Source organism: Zingiber officinale, chromosome 9B (assembly GCF_018446385.1).
Source record: "Zingiber officinale cultivar Zhangliang chromosome 9B, Zo_v1.1, whole genome shotgun sequence".
Lineage (NCBI taxonomy): Eukaryota > Viridiplantae > Streptophyta > Magnoliopsida > Zingiberales > Zingiberaceae > Zingiber > Zingiber officinale.
This window is the reverse complement of record NC_056003.1, coordinates 22,342,115-22,366,825: the sequence shown is the minus strand read 5'-3', so window position 1 is coordinate 22,366,825 and position 24,711 is coordinate 22,342,115. Positions and strand designations below refer to the sequence as shown.

Sequence of the window (24,711 nt, the reverse complement as noted above, 5' to 3'; positions counted from 1 at the left end):
AGTACATAAGATACTGTCAACTTGAGGTCTGAGATTCGAATTTCAGTGTAATAAAGGGAAATATCTCTCTCATGCTTTAGTCACTATTTCAAGAATTAGTAGTCACTTGTGATTTATTTTTTCTATGTTGATCCTGGGATAGGTTAGCAAGAACGCTGAGGCGAGCGTAGTTGTCTTTTGTCAATTGGAATAAGGGAGTGTCATGGTTCAATTTTTTATTGAAACATGTACTGATATTAAATTTAGTGGAAAAATTTGTGTTAAACGATCGTGGATTAAACTACCCATGGATGGAAAAAATCCACAAGTTTATCTTCCCAAGCAAAGTATCGATTCAATATTGGACGATCTTATAAGTTATAAGGATGATTTACTATAGAACTTTCATGATTTATCTTAAAAATTGATGACAAATTTATCAATTTTCAAAAAATTGATGAAAAATATTTATGAACCGGATCGATTTTCGTTCAAATTAATTGGATACGAAAAATGGGACATGTGGGTTATAAAACAAAAATTGAATAAGAATACTTTTTTCACTACTGTTTTTTTCCTTTCGAATAGACAAAAATACCCGCAATGGGTCCGCATTCAGATGAATCAGATCCCTATTTTCCCCGCTGGAGAAGATATGGCACATGTTTTAGTAGTTACAATAAGGAGGGGGGAGAATGAACTGTGCAAGAAAAATATTGATAATTAAAGGCCTCAAGTTTAAAATTCTTGGTCCTACTTTATAGATAACAAATTCACCAATCAACACAATCATGCCCACCAATACACTTGCAAACCAATCTGAGTAGCTACATTTATCACACACCATTTCTTCAACCACACGTTGAAATCCACTACTATAAAAACGGAGCGAAACCAGGAACGTTGAAATTTCCACACGTTAATTATTATTAATAGTCTTTAATGCCTTTCTCGATGATTTAATTGCTGATCCATCCACTGGGTGCATCTGCGGCAGATCCTTTCTGATTGCTGGTGCATTCTCCTTGCCTGGCATAGCAGCCGGCTCGCTAGTTTTAATGGCGCTGGAAACCCTGAAATCTAATAACTTGCGGCTGAATTCCTCCTCCCATTCTATTGTCAACTCTGAATCGAAAAACAAGTTGAATACATACATCATTATATCGAACTAAAACCTAAAGGCAACTATTAGCTAACCTGGAGATTCCGTGGGATCATCATTAGTGAAACTGCTATGTTCTGAACTGGAATAAGCTGGAGCAATTCCCTGTGTTGGCTGAGACAGTTTATTCATATTTATGGTTTCAACAAGGAGTTCCTGAACCTTACTACCACCATCTCCACATTTCTCTTCCAGAATTATATTGTTAACTCGAACAATTTCAGCTTCTGTTGTGCTCAGCTGCTCTTCTCCAGATGTGCTAGCAGTGCTGAGCTTTTCAAGTGCTACATCAGAAGATGTGATGATTGTCTTAGATGTTAAATTTATGTCTTCGGCAGTATTCTCTTGAGCTACATCTTTCTTGCATTTTGTGATTTGATCGAACATGACTGCTGCTCCAGGACAGATGGGAATTCCAGCATCCCTATTTTCCTGTTCATTGGGCAAAATTGGTGTATCTTTTGGTGTGCCTAAAGAGCTTACTGGTTTGACTTCACAAGATACGGCTACCGAACCAATTTCAATGTTGGAAGTTTGAGCTTCAATTTCAATGGATCTGTTGATAGTCAGACAAATGTTACTTTTCTTCTCTGTACTAAATTCTTGAGCGTTTTTCATCTCACATTCAAAGTGATTAGTTGAATTTGAAGAGACTTCTTCAGTTGGCATTATCAGTGTATCTCCGAGTGTGCCCAAAACTCCAATTGGTTCCAATTCATGGAGTGCAGAGCATGCATCGAATGCAATTTCAAAAGATCCAATGGTCATCTTAGGCGTATCATTTGTGCTCTCTGAGATAACTTCGCCCATGGCTGATCCTCCTGGGCTGCTGACTGACATAGTTGTTGCTGAAAGATCTTCAAACAAGTCCTTTATACCTATAGCAGATTCTGATTCTTCAATAACGCATCTACTATGTGCATTCTGAGAGCTTGCCATGTCAGGGGTCTCAATGTCTTTTTCATTTCTGTTTCCTGCTTCAACCAAATGCTGAGTAGCAAGATATTTTTTTGATGTATTCTCAATGCATTCATTATCTAATCCATCATGAAACAGTACGTTTCAATTAGAACTCTGAAAGAAAGAAAGAAAGCAAGCAAGCAAGAAAGATCATTTAAATATACTGACCTTCATTTTCAATGGTGGTGTCCTTTCTGGGCGTGCTTTCCACATCAAATGGAACGGTAACTGACATGGTAAAGAATCTTTTCAAACACCAAACAATATATTCATAGAAATAACTTTTCCAAAGAAAAGTAGGTACTATGGTGTACCTTGATTTTCGAGTTCATCCACAGTAGCGGAATCAGAGCAGATGGTTGATGCTTCCAATCGTGTCAGATATTCAAAATCCATAGTTCCATCTATTGTTTGTTCCTCCTGTTCATTTTTAGTATTCTCAATCTCTCCTACCATATTTGTTGCTGCTGATCTACCCTTTGAATAATCCGAAAAGAATTTTTTCTGGTTAGATTTATTATTAGCATCGTTTGACTGGGTTCTTTCCACATTAAATAGATCTCCTGAGAACATCAATGGCACATCAATTGCAATGCGAATTTCTTCAGTTTTAGAATGCTGATAAGAATAATTGAGGCTGCTTTGAACACCTGAAATTATAACAGGAAACATTCAATAAGGATACCGTCTAATTTTAAAGATGCAAAAATGTAGATAACCATAGCTTAACAATATAAAAAAAAATCAGAAAAAAGAATAGTACTTGAGCCATCTTTTGGACTTTTTGATGAAGAATTTTCCACCTTTCCATCATAATGCTCATTGGTACTAGGGGATACATTGCATCCATCGGCATTATCCTTATCTGTTTCAGCTTCTTCAAACCTCGTAAGATCTGGCTCTACTTGACAAATATTTAAAATTTCACTATTTTTATCCACAGAAACTAGGGGCGCCTTAGGCACCGGAGGACTAGTACATAAATGTTCTCCACCTTCATCAACAGCATCAGACGAGAGGAGATTCCTATTATCTAAATTAGGCATTGAGGTCTCCAATTTACTTTGAACAGTAGTTAAAGTTGGGGAAGTCAAATTTCCTCTTGTCTTGGTGTTATCAATATTGCTAACAGTTTCGTGCTCATTCTTGGGTGAATGACCAATATCTGCCATGTAGAAAAAAATTCTTGAGATCTCTTTAGAAAAAGAATTCCTAGAAAATTACTTCTGTTCATACCTGCTTCATCATGATCTTCTATACATTGTCGTTCAAAACTGTATATTGTTTTGCATGATGCTGCAATAATGAAAAAGTTGTCATGGGAGGAACTGAATTAGCTAAATGACAATTGTTCATAGACAATCATCCTAGGAGTTCTTCTACCTGTGAGTTCAAATGAACGGTTATCTGATTCATTTTTGAGTGGCAAGCACTCTTGGGCATCTTCTTCATGAACACTTGTATCTAGCCAATTTTCAGTTTCCTGCCTCATGGTAACCTCGACTTCCTCATTGTCTTCATTCATCCTTGAATCAACCTCTTCCATTAAGATCTTAGATGGACCATTCAGATTGTTTTCATCATCCTTCACATTATCCGTTGGGAGATCCACATTGGTACAACATGCTGGCAATATGATTTCCTCTTTCTTAGTTAACTCAATATAAATTTCAGTGAGAAAGAGTCGCAAGGTGCAGAAATAACCACAAGGAAAAAAAATTCAGTAAACTGAAAAATGTGAAGAAATAAAGCATATGAGCTTACTAGTACTAAATAAGAGATACAAATTCCAAAGCCTCAAATCATATTGCCAAGAAAACAATGAAGGAATAATAAAGGGAAACATGTGAGGACTTACAATTCTAGTCAACTTAAGTTATTTCACTAATACACAACCATAAATATCACCTTGCAATGATTTATGCACTTGCAACTCTCAACAACAGTTAAATAAATACTATGGCAAAACAAGTAACGGCTTCTCCTGATTCTCTCCTAAAATCTCACATATGAGCGAGCAGCTATAGACAGTCACCATACACAAGTAGCATAACATGTAAGTTGTACAGTTGATAAGGAATATAATTTTATGGAATTAGGCTATACAAACTGTGTTCATTAAGCATACAACCATAGCGGAAGACTGACCATATTCGACTGATGATGCTGTAGTGCCATAAGATTTTCTCCCTTTCAATCCTCCTGGAAAATCTGAAAAATATTATAATTCTATCATGAGGAGAATAATTTATGCAGATGGTTTCAATAAAGGGGTTTTCGACATACCTTCATTCACTGGAATTCCTGTGATTTTACTATCAGCATCCAAAGAAGCTTGAAATTTGTTTTGCACCTCATCTAGATTATGAACTGATTCCATATAAAATTTAATAGCCAGGGCACTACCATTAGACAATGATTTAGCATGTTTGCTTTCACAGTTGGAGAACCCATATGATGCATTCAATCCACTATTCTCAACCCCATCATGGATAACTGCAACTTCCTTAACTTCTTTCAATCCACCAGAAAATGGTGCCAGAAACTCAGACTTCTTTTCAACTCTTGAAATGCTTAAGTCATCATTATTCAGAATATTAATATCCTTGGGGACGGACAGAGATAATGGCAATTTATTAGGAGCATCCTCTTCGATGGCATTGGCTGATTCACTTGAGTTTGCATGTTTTGGTTGTTTAAATTCATCATTAAGAAAACATGCATTTCCTTCAATTGAGGAAACTACACAAAAAGGAGAGACAGCCATCTGTGGTTGATGATCCTCCATGTTAATTACCTCAAGATTATCTTCTTCACATGGAGAATCTGCATTACATACTGCTTCAATTTTCCTCACACTATTTGACGTACTTATAGTAGCCCATATATCACCTTGAAATTTGCCTATAAACACAATACTCATTTAGTTAACATAATAGTGACTCTTGATGGTAGATTATTTAACCAGAACTTGAACTAATGAATATTTTGGAAAAGTTGCCAAAAGCAACTGGCCTGAGAACTATTTTTAGCAGTAGGGAACTGCACATGTGAAAAATAAACATCAAAGGTAAAGCAATGAAATGTGTGCAATCCGGTGACGTACCTGAACTTTGAGCTAGATGAATAGGAGAGTGATCAAAAGTATCCTTACATGATGAGCCAAGAACATCATTGATCTCTGTAATGGCTGGTGCAATTCTTTTGTCTTTGAATCCAGAATGAGATGGCAAGTCAACTCCTTTGGTTCCATCATGCCTTCTTTCATCATCTGACAGAAGCGCATCACTAGCCATTCCACTCTTGGGAGATGCAACAGTAGACAAAGAAGATCCTGTTCGCAAGACTTGCTGTTCTTCAAGATTGAGTTCATCTTGCAGTAATGCCTGCGCTTCATAATCTACAAACAACTTCAGCTCAGAAGGTACTTCTTTAGCAACATCAAATTGAAGACCTTTCATTTGTTCAAAAATAACTGTAATTGCACCTCCAGACTTTTCTGGTAAGGATGTTGATTTTCCACCTTGCATTCCAAAACCTTCAGAATAAGAATTTCTTCCATAACTTCTGAATCCTGAAAGTTCTCTATGATCACTTGGTTTGATCAAGTCAACACGACATGAATTATCATCGTGATGATTTTTGTATAAGTTATCACCTGAAGATGGTATATTGATAACTTTAACCTCTAAAGGAGTTTTCTGGATTTCACTGCTGATTTCCGGTCTTATAGGTGAAAGAACCCTTTGGTCAATTGCTTGTTCTGAAAAATTACAATTTATTACACATCTAGAGCAAGAACCAAATTTGTTGACGCATCTATCATCATCTTGTACTATGTTACAAGACTGAAAATCAGGAACAGCAGTAGAAGATTCCTGTGATTGTCTTTGTTCACCTTGAGAATGCTCCACGCTGTTAGCAGTAATTTCACAGTTTGATGATGAATACTTCAATATGCCCTCTTGCTTCACAACTTCATATGCATGCAGACTATCACATGGCACATTTGTATCATTAACATCTTTCAGTCCACAGAATTCTTCATATGCAGCACTTGATGATGCCATAGAAGCAACTCCATAACTTCCAATAGAATTTCTGGAAATCTTTGGCTGATCGAAGAAATCAACTAAATCATTACAAGCAAAAACAGTTAATGGCAGGACTGCTTTATCTGCAAATTAACAACTAGCATAAGAAGACATTAAATAAACATATTGGTGTGAAGTGAACATATTGGACCCACCAAACTATAGAAGTTTTAAACATTTTACTTAAACATACCTTTAAGGTCACTATCACAACTGGAAGTGTTAGAAGTGTTTTCTTGAACACCATCACCATTAACTTGGAGTGTAATCGTTTTGGGTTGATTCAATGAACAAGTGTGAGTAGCAGAAACATGGGAATGTTCTTCACGATGGCATATGAATGGCGCATCACGAATATTTAAACACATATTCAATCCATCTCCATCTTTTTGATCTTTTGAATAAATTGTATTGCTCATACACTCAGTTTCAAGAACAGTACTGTCTTCTTTCATCACTTCTTCAGAATATGAAGACCCATCTTTCAATTTGATAGAAACATCAATTGAATTGTTAGACAAAAAATCATTATCGCCTCTAACCAACATTTGGTTGTCATATGTGCGCTTGAAGGCTGACTCACCAACGAAGCCCTGACTGCCTTGCCGATCCTTTACCTAAGATAAAACGCCACACACATTACTAATTGTTTAGCAAAAGATGTGGATAAACGTTTACTAACCTTATTTGTGCTGTCTAAACCAGAGTGACTGCTACCTCCTTCTAGAGTCACATTCTTAACTGACCAGTCAGCAGAAGGAATTCCTTGTGAAGAGCATGAGAAACCAACATTGCTGTCCATTTTTTTGGTGTCTAGCAAATCGAACCCCACAGGCTCAACTTCCTTCGTCAAGAAAATTTTCTCTTCTGCAACTTTCAGTTCATTAGCTGCTGTTTTCTTACTAGAATTTTCATGCTTATGGATTGGTTGCTCTTCACCAAAAAAACTGTTGTGTGCATTAATGGTGGGTATATCTTCTGTCACAAATAGAGACAAACATGGATGAAAAGGTCCTTGATCTATATGACTGTCTATAACTTCCACAGTTTGCTCAGAAACATCTTCATGTCTGCATGAACTACCTTTCTCGTCCAGCAGGTCAGTAGAGTCTGATCTACTAGTCACTTCAACTTTCCCGCGTGAAAAAGAATCATCATCCAAACATGAAGATTTTGTTCTCTTCTTCGCCCTCAGCCTTCCATCATTCTTATTAGCTTCTAATACCAATCCACTTCTTGTACATCTTGATTTCCTCTGTAATTCTTCAACATGCTTTTGGCCTAAATGAGTTTCCCTTCCATCTCCAACAGTACAGTCGACATAAGAATCTTCATTTGGTGGTTCATTTATTACCTGGCCTATCTGCAAGTTGTGTAACTTTTTTTCCTTCGCAGTAATATGGACTAATTTCTCCACGCATATCTGGAGCTCTGGGGCATTATGATTCGGCCTCTTGATCTCCTTGTTGGGTTCATGAACGACTGAACTCTTCGTCACAGGTACCACAACGGTATGCTCTATACTTGGATCAGTAACATCAGTTGCTTCGTTTGTTTTCTTGTTCCTCCCAAGCTTCCTGATCTTTTTGATTGCTACTGTTTCATCAGCGACTGGAGCTACAGAAGTTCCTGATTCCTGTCTGTTTAACAGATTCTGAGACTTTGTAAAGTTGTCATGTCGTTCATCAATTTTCACAGTAGCATTCCCACACTTTTGTCTCTTAGAACGACCTTTATTTACCAAACCGTCATCACTCCTAGACTTCATTTCTTCAGAATGAACTTCAGGAATCGAAGCTACAACCTCTACTTGTGCTTTCTTTCTATTACTCCTCGTTACTATTCTTCTAGGTACTTTAATATCAGCCTGCAATGCTTTAGATCCTTCAACTGTAATTACTCTGCTCCGCAAATTTCTAGTAATTGGCACAGCGCCATCATGTTTCTCGTCCAAGGGGATTCCTCCTGGACAAGGGAAGTTTGTAGCCAAATCATCTTCCCCATTCCGATCTGGTGAAGTGCAGTGATACCTCTTGCTTGTTTTCCTCACTTCAAGCTCAATTTTTGCTTCCAAAGCACCCTCAGTAACTTCTTTTGGTGCAAAACCAACAACAGACTTCCTCCTACTAGATCTCCTTCGCTCAGGCAAAGCTCGCACACCAACTTCGTGCAGAGAGAAGCTCACCTTCTTAGGTAGCAGTCTGCCTCCTCCTTCCTCGGCACTGCTTCCTCCAGAGCCCTTCAAGCAGCCTTTGGGCTTAATTTCTTCGCTGTTTGCCTTCTTTAACACGGTAAAACAAATGAGCTTCTCGAAACGGAAAACAATGGGCAACAACACCATCAAATTGCAAATAATAAACAAACCTAAAATCCTACATACCTGGAGCAGAGAAGCGAGATTCTCAGCCATCCGGGCATTTGTGAGGTTGGCCGGGAGACCATGCTGCTTGCAGAGGGCTTGGAGCTCTCTCCTCGGCTTGCTCTCGTAATCCACCTCCATCGGTAGATCAAGCGAATGGGCCACACTGATTGGATGATAATTCTACAGATCTTTCATCATCAGAACAAGAGGAGGAATCCCTTTTTTTGAATCGTAGGAAGAACTTCGAGTTCCCTTTCTTTTGAGGGAGAAAAGTTAGGAAAAAAAACAAGAGAGCGAGATCTGTTCTGCGCTTTCAAAATTATTTGAATTGCTTCCAACGACACATTTTCCCGCCAAGATAACATGAGTTACCAATTTTAAGCACCCACGATCCACCATTCAGGCAATGGAGCATGTGGACTGGGGAGGCAGTCGTGGGACCATGGGGGCACTAACAATTTAGGTATATAGTTGGGTAAATCCAGGGAAAAAGTTGAACCATAGGGATCGCGCTTTATTACAAACTCGGGGGGACCTTTTTCTCACGATTCGTGTAAACGCCGATTCACCGTTAGATTGGAACCGCCAACTCTTTGACGTTCAGGATTCACAAAGCTTTTGGAAATAAGTGGTTCATATGATGTGTGATTTCTTTTTATTTTACAAAAATCTTGACTACTAATTTAAAAATGGACAACTGCCTAATAAAACTCAAAATTTTAGCAAGCGCAAAAAAGGGTCTAAATTAAGTTTTACATTAATATTCAATATTTATTTCAACAATAATTTTTTTAAAAAAATATTGGTTAGATAGTCTTGCGCTAATCTTATTTTAGCATTTGATTAAATTTGTACCAAAACTTAATTGATTGCTAATAATTTTTTATATACATTTTAAGAAACTTGCTAAGGTTCTATTTAAATATAACAATCTAATATTACTACATGATTGTTTGATATTATATAAAAAAATAGATAATTAAAATCGATTTTTTTTTAATTTTCTTCCTTTATTAGGCCATGTTTATTTGGAAGAGTGAAACATAGAAGTGGAAAGAGGGCACTAAGGGCACAAGGCGACCGAACCATGTCACTCATGGTAGTAATTTTTTTTTTCTTTTTTTTCCTTCCCCAACCCTTCCCCCCAGAGTGTGAATCCTCTGTTCCATTTTTCCATGATTCCTTCTTGGTTCCCTCCAAAATTATAGTTGGATTTCAATTGAAATTCTAATATAATTGATTATGATCCCTTTCTAGGTTCATATTTGCATCTATATTATAATTTGAGTCGGGACAAGTGGTCAAAGACCACTTGGAGGTTGTTGGTGATGGACGTACGACTGAGTTGCCGATATCGAAGGAGTGTCCTCCGAACCTTCTATTTCAATCTAAATTATAATCTAAGTAAGAATGTAAACTTGAAAAAAGATCATAATCAATTATATCAAATTTCATTCACTATAATTATAAAAGGGACTAAAAAGCAACCATGAAAACTCGGAATAGCTGGTTTCGCTTTCCCTCCCTCTACCTGATTTTAGGGATGTTTTTTTTCCTTTTCAATTACTTGCCCTTTCCTTTCCCATAAGAGAGAGAATGCATTTAAAAATAAATATTACATTAAAGATCAATTTTGGCAACAATAATTGATACAGCTCAAGTAAATCGATTGGATAGAAACCCTCTACTATGTGTCCACGTCGCCGGACACCCTAATATAGTTTTAGAGAAATTATTGTACATGGGAGGTAAGATCCTCTGATCTAAAATTTTTTGAATAAAAGAAAATCCTATATATTTATTGGTGGGATGAATTGAACCCCATTTATTTAACAGATAGGGTACAGTCTATCGATCCAATGAACGTACAAGAATCTATAATTGATCCAGGGATCTTGAATAAGAGGATCCCTGTCCGTACATGGGATGCTAAATCTCTCTGCAACTCACTAAACAAATTAAGCAGTTCGATCATACAAAACAGCTGGGTCTTTCAATACTACTCGACAATAAAAAAACAACTCAATCATACAAAACAATAACCTTATAAGACAATTCATTTATACAAGACAGCTTGACTTTATAAGATAACTCAACCATTTCAAGTCTTTTGATAATTCCTAATAATCACAATCATGATATACTATGACATAACCGTTCTTGGCAAGACAGAAAATTACTCCTTATCAATGGCTCGATAATAGCAGGTGTACGGATCCACTTGTCGCCCGACTTAGCTATGCCCGGCCAGCCGAGTCACAGTTCGCCGCTCGTGTGGTGACATGTGTGGACCATTCCTACATAAGTATCTGTGAAGATAGGTGAATGTATGATCGTTTTCTTATTGAACTCAAAAGCAACTCTTCTCTACCACACAATTACTCTCTCATGCTTTTGCAAGTTTCTATTTCAATCTAATGCTGACTTGATGTGGGATGAGTCGTGCTTGGTCATGCCAGCAATGTCAGCCCCTCACTGACGCACTTTGACTCATTACACATTGAGAGCACGCGTTAGAGGACAGGCAGATCCTCTAGTTCAAGATATTTGGATCATCCTTAATTCTTTATTCATTCATTGGTTGAATGAATTGGACCCTACCTATTTAATAGATGGAGTCTAATTCATCTAATTAATGAATGGACAGGACTTCTTCTAATCTAGAATTTTCTGGACTAGAGAAATTGACCTCCTATGAAAATTTCCGTCCCAAAGGTAAAGGGAGAGGAAGAGTCTGGATGAAGAAGGATATCAATAATAATTAAATTATTTTAAATCAAATTAAGTTTTTTAATACCAATTTAACATATTGTTTTTTTTAAAAAAAACATAGAATACTTTTAATTGCAGCCACTTAATGGCTTTAAAAACTTCAGATCGGTGTCAATTGAGATTATCACTTTGTAGTATTTTCTAAGTATATTCATATTGTGTTTTTTATATTTTACGATTATCAAACACTTTTACCATTTTTTTTAATGATTTTAAAAGTCTCACGAACAATAACAACAATGGATTATAGCCTGGGGAAAAAAAATTCTTATATACTTTAATTATTTAACGATGGATTATAAATTGATCCAATTATTTATTTTTTTACATAATCTAGAAATGAACTAGACACCTGAAATAAAAGTAATCTATTTTTACTCTAATTTATTGGACAAAGTGAGAGCATAGAATGCAGCGCAGTTGGTTTGCAGGATGCAAAATTATTTTCTCGAATCGCAGGGCTGACAACCGCATAACACTCTCTTGGATCTATTGTGGAGCTGAGATATGTATGTTATGGGGCGATAAAACTGTATAAATACGAAAAATGTTCATTAATTTCACATGCATCGAAAATTTACAGAATCTTAAATATTTCTGGAAAAGAAAAACGCTTGATTATATATATATATATCAAAGTTTGCCAAACAAAAGTCAATCAGCATTTAGATTGGAGCATATTAATAAATAAATAAAATATGCTTTTTAATATATTATTATTATTATTAGAATAGATGCCCATACCCTGCTAAAGGGAAGACAAAAATAAATACGTCCACAATGCCGCGCTATGCGCTCTGTTAGGACATCGGAGAGCTAGGGCGAGGATGAATAATTTTGATTTATTTTGACGGAGACTTAAAGAATATTAATTTGTTAGATTTTATTTGGTCAAAAAATAATGACTAATTTAATGTCCACTCTCCTTACTCATACTCATAGATGCACTATATGTTAGTACATATAGCACCATAATTAAATTTATATTTTGATATTGTCAAAAGTTTAAGTTAAGTTTTGTTATTATTTGATGAATTACTCCAGTATGCAGGATGATTAATTTGGAAATCTTAATATGTCAGTTGGACCCAATGCTAGGTAAGAAAAATCTCAACAGATCGTGCAATCAGGCAGAAAGTCCGAATAGGTCAAGTGGACCTGACATCTGACAGGTAGACTCGATAAGTTTAGAGGACATAATATCAAGTCAAATGGAAGTTATGGTAGTCAATCATGTTAACGGATGACTCATATTTGGATAAAGGTCAATACGAGAGATATTATGGAAGAAAAATCTATTAAGTTTTTTCATAATAAAATTTTATTACGATTTTATATAACAGAATTATGTTGTGGTTTTTCATAACAAAATTCTATTACGATTTTTTATAACAAAATTATGTTATAATTTTACTGGGTCTAGGATTTTTGTACTATTTATAGGGATCATTGTAAACCTATTGTACAACAACAATCACAAGAATTATTGAATGTGATTCTCTCGTGTAGAGAGAATTCTAATAAAACTTCGACCGTTTTTGTAGAGTAGACACACTATCGAATGACGGTAACTCTTCTTCTTTCTCTTATTCTTCTCCTTCCTCGTGTTGCTCCTTTCTTGTGCGTCTTTGTCTCGTTGCTCCGCGCGATCTCTTCCTCTTTTTCCACATTAGAGGTTAAGAGGTGTTGCTCCCTCTTTGTGTAGTTATTGGTATCAGAGCTACAAGTTTTAGGGGATTTCTTTAACATGTCGGAGACGACTTCTGTGAAGTTTGACATGGTAAAATTTGACAGAACCAGAAACTTCAAATTACGGTAAAGAAGAGTCAAAGATTTGTTAGTGCAACAAGGCATGGTGAAGACACTAGGAGAAAGAAAACTAGAAAGCATTGAGAGATCAAATTGGAAAGAGCTTCAGGCGAAGACAGTAGCAACAATCAGGCTTTATCTTATAGATGATGTGACCATGTCATGGACGAAAAGTTACCAGTGGCAGTTTGGTAAAAGCTGGAAAACCGGTGCATGTTAAAGTCATTGATAAACAAGCTATATCTCAAGCAAAAATTATTCGGGCTGAAGATGACAGAGTGAACCAATCTGAGCCAGTACATTAACGTATTCAACCATATTATAAGCGATCTGAAGCAGGTTGATGTGAAGATCGAAGATGAAGATAGAGTGCTGATGTTATTGAATTCTCTACCTTCATCTCCTACATACGAGAATTTGGTTACTACTTTGATGTAGGGTAAGGAAACTCTCAAATTGGAGGAGATCACAAGTGCTTTGCTAGGATTTCACCAAAGAAAGAAAACAAGTGATAAAATTTTACAAGGAGAAGGACTTGTGGTAAATAGCAACCAAGAGCGTGATAGGAGCAAATCTAGACATGGATCTAGTAACGACAACAAAGCTTGTTCTAAATCGAGAAGGAAGAATGTGATCATGTGCTATAAATGTGGACGCAAAGGTCATATCAAGAGAGGTTGTCCAAAGATAAAGAAATATGTTGCAGAGAATAAAAGTAGTTCGACAAAGTCTGTAAACATAGTTGAAGAGGAAAATTCAGAGAGCGGTGACGAAGATATGCTATCAGTCATGTCGAGTTCAGAGCAGTTGACAAATGCATGTATCTTAGATTTTGCATGTTCATATCACATGACTCCAAATAAGGAGTGGTTTGACACATATAGGACAGTGAATTCTAGTTCAGTATTGATGGGAAATGATGCGTCTTGCAGAGTCATCGGTACAGAGAACATCAGAATCAAGATGTTTGATGGTGTGATCAGAACTATATGTGATGTCAGACATATAGCAGATCTAAAGAAGAATTTGATCTCACTAGGAACACTGGATGATATTGGTTACAATTACAAATCAGTAAGCCGGGTGATAAAGGTCAGTAAGGGAGACAGTAATGAAAGGATAAAAGGTAGCAAGGAACATCTACAAGTTGATAGAGACTATAGTTGTAGGTAGAGTCATCTCGGTGAAGTATGAATCAGACAGTACAATCTTGTGGCATATATGGCTAGGGCATATGGGTAAACGTGGGATGCTAGAACTTCACAAGAGAGATTTGTTAAAGGGTATCAAGATGTGCAAGCTTGAATTATGTAAATTCTGTGTTCTTGGGAAACAGAGCAAAGTGCAATTCAAGATAACAACAAATAAGAAGGAGAGGATTCTGGACTATGTACATACAGATCTCTAGGGACCAGCCAGTGTAGCATCACGTGGAAGACACTTGTATTTTGTGAGTTTTACTGATGATTACTCATGAAAAGTCTAGGTATACTTTATGCATCACAAGTCAGAAATTTTTATAAAGTTTAAATTGTGGAAAACTGAAGTAGAGAACCAAACCGGAAGAAATATTAAATGCCTTAGGTTAGACAATGGGATTGAGTACACAGATTCAAAGTTTCAGGAATTTTGTGAGCAGCATGGGATAATGAGGCATTTCTCGATTCATAGGACACCTCAGCAGAATGGGATAGTGGAAAGGTTGAACAAGACAATCATTGAGAAGGCAAGATGTCTCAGGCTCAATGCAGGACTAGCAAAGAATTTCTGGGTGAAAGCAGTTAACATGACATGTTATCTCATTAATAGATCACCAAGGGCAGCACTAGAAGGAAAAGTATCAAAGGAAGTTTGGACAGGAAATCAAGTAGATTACTCTCATCTTTGAGTTTTGTTGGATGCCTAGCCTATATGCACATATCTAGTGAGGAAAGATCAAAGCTGGATGTAAAGTCAAAGCAGTGCATTTTTTCGGGATATCAGAAAGGAGTTAGAGGCTTCAAGCTTTGAGATCCTAAGGCAAAAAGGTGGTGATTAGCAGAGATATGGTGTTTGACAAAAAGGCTATGCTACAGTGTACTCAAGAAGAAGGAAAGGAAACACCACAGAGTAACATGGAAAAATATATTGTGCAGGTGGAGCTAGAGACTCATAAATCCAATGATTCTAGCCCAAAACACACAGAGCATAACACTATCGCTGGTGGCAGAATGAGATGAGCCGTAAAACCACCCACCAGATATGGATTCGAAGACTTGGTATTTTATGCACTTATCACTAGTAGCGAAGATCCTACATCTTTTCAGGAGGTAATACATAGCTTTGAGAAGGACAAGTGGGCGGGTGCTATGATGAAGGAGATGGAGTCGTTGCATAAGAACCAAGTATGGGATCTAGTGGAACTTACTGAAGGAGAGAAAACTATAGGGTGCAAGTGGATTTTTAGATACTTGGGAATTACAATTGATTATGACATCATATTCAGTAGACAACCAGAAGATCTTTCAGTTGCTAGGTACCTAGATGTAGATTATGCAGGAGATTTAGATAACAGGAGGTCCACTATAAGATACATGTTCACTGTGGCAGGAGGACCTATTTGTTGGAAATCTATAATACAATCTATTGTTGCATTGTCTACTACGGAGTTAGAGTACATGGAAGCAGTTGAAGCAGCGAAGAAAGCTTTATGGCTTACAGGGTTGGTCAGAGAACTGAGTGTTCAGTAAGGTAGAGTCAAGTTTTTATGTTATAGTCAGAGTGTTATCTATTTGATGAAGAATCAGGTGTATCATGCGAGAACCAAACACATTAATGTGAGGTTTCACAAGATCAGAGAGTTAAATGCTTCTGGCAAAATTCAACTTGAGAAGGTTCACATGCAAAAAATGCTACAAACATGATGATAAAGCTAGTGACCACAGAGAAGTTCAAGCATTGCTTGAACTTGATCTATATCTCTAGATGTTAGAGGAAGGAAGCACATACTCAGAGATCCAGGTGGAGTTTTATTCATATACTCGTGTCCTTCAAAGGGGTGAATATTCGCTAAGGTGGAGATTGTTGACGGGTGACTCATATTTAGATGAAGGCTAATACGAGAGATGTTATAAAAGAAAAATTTGTTAAGATTTTTCGTAATAAAATTTTGTTATAATTTTATATAACAAAATTTTGTTGCCATGTTTTGTAACAAAATTCTGTTATGATTTATCGGGTCTGGGATTTATGCACTATTTATAGGGATTATTGTAAACCTACTGTACAACAATAATTATAAGAATCATGGAATGTGATTCTCTTGTGTAGAAAAAATTCTAATAAAACTTTGGCCGTTTTTATGGAGTAGGTATATTGCCGAACCACGGTAACTCTTCTTCTTCCTCTTCTTCTTCTTCTTCTCTTTCATAATGTTTATTCCTTTCTTGTGCGTCTTTATCTTATCGCTTTGCGCGATCTCTTTCTCTCTTCCTCTTCTTCCGCATTCGAGGTTGAGAGGTGTTGCCCCTCTTTGCACAACAATTGGTATTAGAGCTACAGGTTTTGGCAGATTTCTTCAACAGTCGAGGACAACTTCTGTGAAGTTTGTTGTGCCCAAAGGATATCCACATATCTCCACAATGACATGATATTGTCCATTTTGGGTCCATGTCCTCATGACTTTGCTCTTAAGCTCTTCCCAAAAGACCTCATACCAATGAAAATATCTTACATCCTTTTAAACCCATGATCTATATCAAATCTTTTCAATGTGGGACTTTAATTGAATCCCAACAACATTGGAAAGGCTTCAGAGCAGACCAAGGTAACCAAATATTTGCGGGGAGACGAGTAGGTCAGGATGATCGGATGCTCACGGGGAGGCCCGAAGCAGGTCATGAGTGACCTAATGCTCATAGGGAGGCCCGAAGGAGGTCAGGGTGATCGGATACTTGTTGGGAGGCGTAAAGCAGGTCGAGAGTGACCGAATGCGGATGCTTACGGGGAGGACCAGAGCAGGTCAGGGTGACCAGATGTAGATGCTCTTGGGGAGGCCCAAAGTAGGTCAAGGTAGCCGGATGCTGATGGGGAGGCCTGGACCATGAAAGTAGTTGTAATCCTTCGTTTGAGATTCAATCAAAGTCTCACATTGAAAATATTTGGTAAAGATCATTGGTTTAAAAGGATGTAGGATATTTTCATTGGCATAAGACCTTTTAGGGAGAGCCCAAGAGCAAAGCCATAAGGGCCTAGGCCTAAAGTGGACAATATCATGTCATTGTGGAGATATGTGGATATCCTTTAAGTACAACAAATGGTATCAGAGCCATGGTCTAAACCAGATGTCATGTGGGGTGTCCATGAACAAAGTTGTGGGAAGGCCTCGGAGCAAGTCAGGGTGACCAGGTACTTGTGGAGAGGCGAGTAGGTCAGGGTGACCGGATGCTCACGGGGAGGCCTGAAGTAGGTCATGAGTGATCGAATGCTCATGGAGAGGCCCGAAGTAGGTCAGGGTGACCGGATGCTTGCGAGGAGACGCGAAGTAGGTCAAGAGTGACTGGATGCGGATGCTTACAGTAAGGCCTAGTGCAAGTCAGGGTGACCGGATGCAGATGCTCGTGGGGAGGCCCAGAGCAGGTCAGGGTGACCGGATGCTCGAGAGGAGGCTCGAGCCATGAGAGTAATTGTAGCCCTTCGTTTGAGGGGAGGATTATTGAGATTCAATCAAAGTCCCACAATGGAAAGATTTGGTAAGATAATGAGTTTAAAAGAATATAGAATATTTTCATTAGCATGAGGCCTTTTGGAGAGAACCCAAGAGCAAATCCATAAGGGCCTAGGTTCAAAGTAAATAATATCATGTCATTATGGAGATATGTGGACATCTTTAGGCATAATAGATCCGATGTTGAGCGGTTAAGTCCAAACATATCTGGAGAACTCGATGTTTGGCAGGTGAGTTGAGGTAAGTTCCTGGAGGGAGTGCGATGAGGTCGTGTCCCGGTAGGGACAAACCTTAGGCGCTGATCCAACTGAAGAAATCAACAGAGGTTTCTAAGAGCATACACAGTGGTTAGAGCCCATTAAGAGCTCTTTTATCACCACATACGTGCCATATCAAAAGTAAAAAACCTCATACCTCTCTCCACTATCAAAAACCTCTCAACAACTCTTTCATGGGTCTCACACTTTTTATTATATATAATTCTCATATCTCCTTCACATTTTACATTATATACCATTAAATTTTTATAAAATTTAAATTCATAAATTGCTAACATGAAATAATATTAATAATTAAAAAAAATACATAAATATTATGGTATATCAAATAAAAAGACATAAATTATAGTAATATATAAAAATAAACTTAAACACATCTACACCAAGTCATGTCTCTGTTTATTTTTTTTAAAACTATTTTCTCATATAAATAATGTTGTCCTAGTGTCATCTCACTACTATCCTTCATAAGAATTTTATAATCCTTATGAAAGATCTCGGCTTCCTGCAAAACTATTTTTTATATTTGATATTGTTTATATTTTGTCATTCTTTGTCGATGCTATTTTCCATTGTGTCACCCTCTCTGTCTTTAGATTTGCCCTTCCTCTTCATTGCCTTTTGCCTTATTGGACAAATGCGGACTTTAGAGTCATTCAAATCAACACTCATATCTAGATTTGATGTTGAAGTGTTTTCCCCTGATTTAGATGCCCTTGCCTTCTTGTTAGAGTAATGAGCTGTAAGTACCCTAAGATAGTTTTGATGTGATCAACTAAGTTGAGTTAGGTTCTGTTATTATTTAACCCCTGTGCCTAAGTGTATAGGAACTTCAGAGCACAAGAAGCAGAGCGAAAGATGCAGCTAGCAAGAAGGACGACACAGGAGAGAGCCGGCGGGTTAGGTGCGTTCGAGGGACGAGGTGCTACGGAAGAGTAGGCGGGCGAACGAGAAGGGAGCGCATAGTATTTTAGAGGGATGAGAAGTTGAAATGGAAGATTGCTCAAGGAGACAAGCAAACAGATGCAGCTAGCAAGAAGGATGTCATGGGAGAGAGCCGATAGGCTCGGTGCATCCGAGGGACGAGGCGCTGTGAAAGAGTACGCTAGCGGATGAGAAGGAAGCACGCGGCGGTTTCAAGGAACGAGAAGCTAGAGAGGAAGATTGCTCGAAGTCTAGAAGATGGGTTCAGGTGAGCCCTATTCTGGATGGCCAAGATCACCCAAGCGAGTAGAGCCGGAGCGGAAGAGCCAGACTAATGCGAGTAGAAGTGGAGCAGAAGATCAGGATCGAAGATCAACAAAAAGTTGATTTTTCGGTCTGGGGTGCCCCGACCAAGTTCGAGGTGCCTGGACTTGGTCCAGGCGCCCGAACTTGGTCCAGGCGCCCGAACTAGAAAAATTAGCCATTTGCGACGTGGCGCGTTGCGTTGCAAAGGGGATAAAGTTTTATCCCCCTAGAGACGTCTGGAACCCTTCCAGGCGCCCTGACAAGGGCTATAAATACAGCCCTAGTCCTAGAAGGCTAGAACAACACTTGTGATTGATTCCTATTCAGTTATGTTCTGTAATCTAGTACTTTAATTGCTGTGAAGAGGCTTCTCCACCTGAAGGAGAGTTTAGTGAGCATTCATATTCCTTGGATTAACAACCTCTCCGGTTGTAACCAAGTAAATCGTTTATGCCTCTTCCTATCTTTATTTAAGTCTCTTATTTTTTTTTATGCAAGTGTTGATTATTATTAAGCTGTAAAGTTTGAGAAAGGTTCATTTTTATTTACAGAGCTATTCACTTCCTCTAGCCGGCCACCAAGGGTCCTACAAGTGGTATCAGAGCGAGTTCGCTTTAGGAGGACTAACCGTCGATCAAAGCATAAGAGATGGCTAGAGCTAGCATCTACCCACCAGTATTCGATGGGGAATTCACGTTTTGGAGACGTCAGATGGAGGTATATTTTAAAATTGATTTTAATATTTTACTGAGAATTAAGTATGGTTTTGAAATGCCCAAAAGCAAAGACGGAAATGACCTTGAGGAGCATTAATGGACAGAAGAGCAGTGCAACAACTTCATGGCTAATGGTAAGGCTGAGTTCCACCTTCTGCTGCCTATTCAGGATCTCGACAGAATTGAGAAATACAAGAGTGCAAAAGAACTCTGAGAAAAGTTCTTGAAATTCTGCAAAGAAGTTAAAGAAGTCGAATCCAACTCCTCGATGGACACCGAGTTGTCGTCAGAAGAATCCAAGACCGAGAAAATTATCGGAACAACTCTTATAGCAGAGTACCTACCTGAAGACAATGAAAGCACATCCGAGATGAGCATCGATGAAGGGAGAGAGTCATTGAAAGAAAGCATCAATGAAGGGGGAGGAACATCAGAAGAAAGCAACTCTACAGGGGAAGCATCAGATTTTAAGATCGACAAGATAAGTCAAGTACAGTCTCTTCCTCCTGACAAGTCATTTCAATTCATAACAATATTATAAAAAATTTACTATAAATTATAAAAAGAAAATAATTAACTAAAAAGAACTCTAGCTAAATTTTGTCGACCAGAAGAGTTTAAAAAAAATAAAATTAGAGAATGAAAAATTACAAGAGCAAATAGAGAAGTTGAATACTACATGTTTGAATTCAAATTTTCAAAGACTAAATTGACACTTTAGATATCACAAAGGTCAAATTAGAAAATTATCAAATAAATATATTCCTAAAAATTTTTTAATCAATCCAGCTGGAAGGAACCTATATTGGGTTCCAAAATCATGGCTAAATTAAGTTTTTATACATGTTGTACTTTTAAATGGATTTAATATTTTGTTGCTTGCTTAGAATTATTTAGCAAAATTTGTATTTTTTTCACAGAATTATTTTTTTATTCTATTTTTTCACTGAAAGTATATCATATTCTCTGTTATTTTTTTTAATTTTTTGACCGTTACATTATCATATTTTTTCAATTTTTAAAAATTTATTTTTTCTGCGAAGTTACTATTGGTTGCTACTCGGAAAACCTATAGGTTCCACTGTACAAAAATTTTGTACAAAGGTCTGAACCTTTTCCTAGCTACCATGTGTTCTTTTAAATTAAATTTTGGATCGCCTGCGGAACTTAACACGTTTGATCCAAAACTTAATCTATTTGTTCTTTTAGGTTTTGATTTGGATCTCCTGCGGAACTTAACACGTTCGACCCAAGTCTCCTTAAGTTATTAATTCCATTAAATATTAATTTCCATAATTGGTTCCCAGTACTGACGTGGCGAGGCACATGGCCTTCTTGGATATGGGAGCAACCACCACCGACTAGACAAAACCTTTTATAGAAATCTAATATTTAATTTCCTAAAATAACTTTAGGTTAACCAAAGAGAACAATCAAATCACAAGGAAAAGAAAAAACAAAAAAACACAACATCGAAAAACATATTCGAAATTCTAGAACGTAAGCCTCTTGTATTTGATATTATTTCCATAAATAACTAGCATGATGCGGAAAGAAAAATTACTAGTTATACCTTGTAGAAAAACCTCTTAATCTTCTACCGTATTCCTCTTCTAACCTTGGACGTTGTGTGGGCAATGATCTACCGAGATGAGAAACCACCAACCACCTTCTTCTCCTCCAAGCAAGGTTCGGTCACAAAGGAAAACTTCACCAAGGAGAAAAACCAAAATACTAACCAAGCTCCAAGAGATGCTAGCTTTCTCTCCTTCTTCTTCTTCTTCTCCGAGTAGTATCCGGCCACCACAAGAGCTCCAATGGAAGAAGGAGATTCAGCCACCACAAGAGGAAGAGAAAGAGAGGATGGCCGGCCACACCAAGGAACAAAAGAGGGAGAGAAAACAATAGAGGTTGTGTCTCATGAAGGCACCCTCACCCCTTCTTTTATATTCCTTGGCCTAGGCAAATTAGGAAATTTAATTACAATAAAATTTCCTCAATTTCCTTGACATGATTTAATTGAGAAAAATAAAATAAAATTTCCCAATTAATTTTACATTGGCCGGCCACATCAATGGGAAGCAAATTGGACAAGTTTCAATCAACAATTAAAACTTTCCTTATTTGTTTCCGGAAATTTTAAAAATAAAATTTCTCTTCAAAAAATCTCTTCATGGTTAATAAAAAGAAATTTCCATAATTTTAATTTTACAACATGTGAATAATTTTTAAAGAGAATAAAATATCTCACCAATCTACAAATAAGGAAAGAGATCTAATCTCTTTCTTTAATCTTTTGTAAATTTTACAAGAGAGATAATTTAATTTAAATTCTCTTTAATAAATTATTTCTTCCACATAATAAAAATTAAAATTAAAATTCTTTTTAATTTATTTTGGCCGACCCTACTAGCTTGGGTTCAAGCTAGGGCCGGCCACCCAATCTTATACCTAGGCCGGCCCTAGCTTGTTCCCAAGCTAGCTTGGCCGGCCCCTATTGGGTGGGTATAGAAGGTGGGTATAGGTGGGTATAGAACTCTATAAATAAGAGGCTACGATAGAGACCGAGAGGAGGAATTGGTTTTGGTCTACCAATAAAATTAAGCATCCCGTGTTCGCCCCGAACACACAACTTAATTTTATCAATGATAATTCATTCCACTAGAGAACTATCATTGAACTACCGCACCAATCCCAAATTTCATTTTTGGGCTCCTTCTTATTATGAGCGTGTTAGTCTCCCTGTGTTTAAGATATCGAATGTCCACTAATTAAGTGAGTTACTGACAACTCATTTAATTAATATCTAAGTCCAAGAGTAGTACCACTCAACCTTATCGTCATGTCGGACTAAGTCCACCTGCAGGGTTTAACATGACAATCCTTATGAGCTCCTCTTGGGGACATTATCAACCTAGTATCTCTAGGACACAGTTTCCTTCTATAATCAACAACACACACTATAAGTGATACCATTTCCCAACTTATCGGGTTTATTGATTCATCGAACTAAATCTCACCCATTGATAAATTAAAGAAATAAATATCAAACATATGTGCTTGTTATTATATTAGGATTAAGAGCACACACTTCCATAATAACTGATGTCTTTGTTCCTTTATAAAGTCAGTATAAAAGAAACGACCTCTGATGGTCCTACTCAATACACTCTGAGTGTACTAGTGTAATTATATAGTCAAGATAAACTAATACCTAATTACACTACGACCTTCTAATGGTTTGTTCCTTTCCATTTTAGTCGTGAGCTACTGTTTATAATTTAGAAGGTACTGATAACATCATCTTCTGTATGTGACACCACATACTATGTTATCTACAATATAAATTAAATGAACAACTACAAACAAATGTAGACAATTTGACCAAATGTGATTCTTTATTCATAATGAATGTTTACAAAGCTTAGGCTTTCAGTATACACTCCAACAGTTACTTGCTATAATGCATTTCTTAGAAAAATTTCAAGATTTTTCATGATTAACAACTATTCTGTAATCTAGTATTTTAATTGCTGTGAAGAGGCTTCTCCACCCGAATGAGAGTTTAGTGAGCGTTCAACTTCCTTGGATTAACAACCTCTCCGGTTGTAACCAAGTAAATCATTTGTGCCTCTTCCTTTCTTTATTTAAGTCTCTTATTTCTTTTATGCAAGTGTTGATTATTATTAAGCTGTAAAGTTCGAGGAAGGTTCATTTTTCTTTGCAGGGTTATTCACCTCCTCTAGCCAGCCGCCAAGGGTCCTACATGAGCAACTGATTGTGGAGTATATTTCTCATACTCTTTGAGAACCCTCCACACATGCGTATACTTAAAATCCTTGTTATTGTTGTTGGCTTTCCACATATTCAGTGCATTCTCTAACACATTCTTGTCACTCCAACCGCTTTGACGATTAGTATAAAAATTATTATAGGTTGCAGAAAATTCATTTACCATAAGTGTAAACCTATAATAATGTGATTTCAGTCGCTGATAGCTTCTCGTCATAGATCCAGTGGGGTAATGCTTGTTGTAGTAATCAACTATACGTTTCCAAAAAGCTTGATCCTTCTGGTCATTGCCAATGTTTGTATTGGTGTTGATAGTTTCCTATGACTTCGCAAGGACCATGTCTTCATCGAGAGACCAAAATCTTCGTTTCGATTCATTTTTCTCCGACTCAACTTCACGCTCTTCTTGTGATGAGTATGGTGGCAACTGAGTTGTTGGAACAGATAATGGTGTTAGAGATTCTCTGTCCCTAATAGATGGATCAATAGTAGCCCTTCTTGATTCATTCGAAAGTATAATTGGTGGTTGAGTAGGAAAAAATATGTAAGGATAAGGCATCCCAAGTTGGCTACCCATGGCTGATTAATCTTGGGGTGGATATATGCCAAATGGAGCTGGAGCGGCGTTACTTAGATTCATCAAAATTTTTTGAGAATTTTGGGAATTTGGAGGATATTGTGGAACATATGAAATATTTTGAAAATTTGGAGGATATTATGTGTGAGAGAAAATATGAGGATATTAGATATTTAGAAGAATGCGAGTATTTTGAGAAGATGTATTTTCTTCTGTATTTGAAGAATTCAAAAGATTTGTAAATAAAGTATTAAGATTTTCATCCATCTCAAATA

The 24,711-nt window shown here is 37.2% G+C and overlaps 1 protein-coding gene across 7 annotated transcripts; it reads right to left on the bottom strand.

Annotated features, from left to right (window-relative positions):
* Positions 1 to 679: 679 nt before the first annotated feature.
* LOC122024280 lies at positions 680 to 8,850 on the bottom strand. Of its 7 annotated transcripts, XM_042582869.1 has the most exons (14): positions 8,576 to 8,848; positions 6,878 to 8,476; positions 6,389 to 6,812; positions 5,589 to 6,278; positions 5,208 to 5,501; positions 4,388 to 5,005; positions 4,250 to 4,312; positions 3,485 to 3,727; positions 3,338 to 3,397; positions 2,865 to 3,266; positions 2,416 to 2,751; positions 2,270 to 2,329; positions 1,177 to 2,178; positions 680 to 1,104 (listed from the first exon to the last, which is right to left on the bottom strand). In XM_042582869.1, exons 1-14 carry the CDS (start codon positions 8,693 to 8,695, stop codon positions 899 to 901), a joined length of 6,117 nt encoding a protein of 2,038 aa, XP_042438803.1. In that variant the 5' UTR covers positions 8,696 to 8,848; the 3' UTR covers positions 680 to 898. The 7 variants fall into 7 exon arrangements, with proteins under 7 accessions (XP_042438803.1, XP_042438801.1, XP_042438797.1 ...); XM_042582867.1 differs by having other exon boundaries at positions 680 to 1,059; positions 5,208 to 6,278; positions 8,576 to 8,850; XM_042582863.1 differs by having other exon boundaries at positions 5,208 to 6,278; positions 6,878 to 8,473; positions 8,576 to 8,849.
* Between the last annotated feature and the right edge of the window lie 15,861 nt (positions 8,851 to 24,711).

Coding starts and splice junctions, on each gene's coding strand:
- LOC122024280 (XM_042582862.1), bottom strand. CDS start 8,695: ATGGAGGTGGATTACGAGAGCAAGCCGAGGAGAGAGCTCCAAGCCCTC. Junction 5,006..5,207: donor TCATCTAGCTCAAAGTTCAG/GTACGTCACCGG, acceptor TTGTGTTTATAG/GCAAATTTCAAGGTGATATA. Junction 2,179..2,269: donor CACCACCATTGAAAATGAAG/GTCAGTATATTT, acceptor ATGATGGATTAG/ATAATGAATGCATTGAGAAT.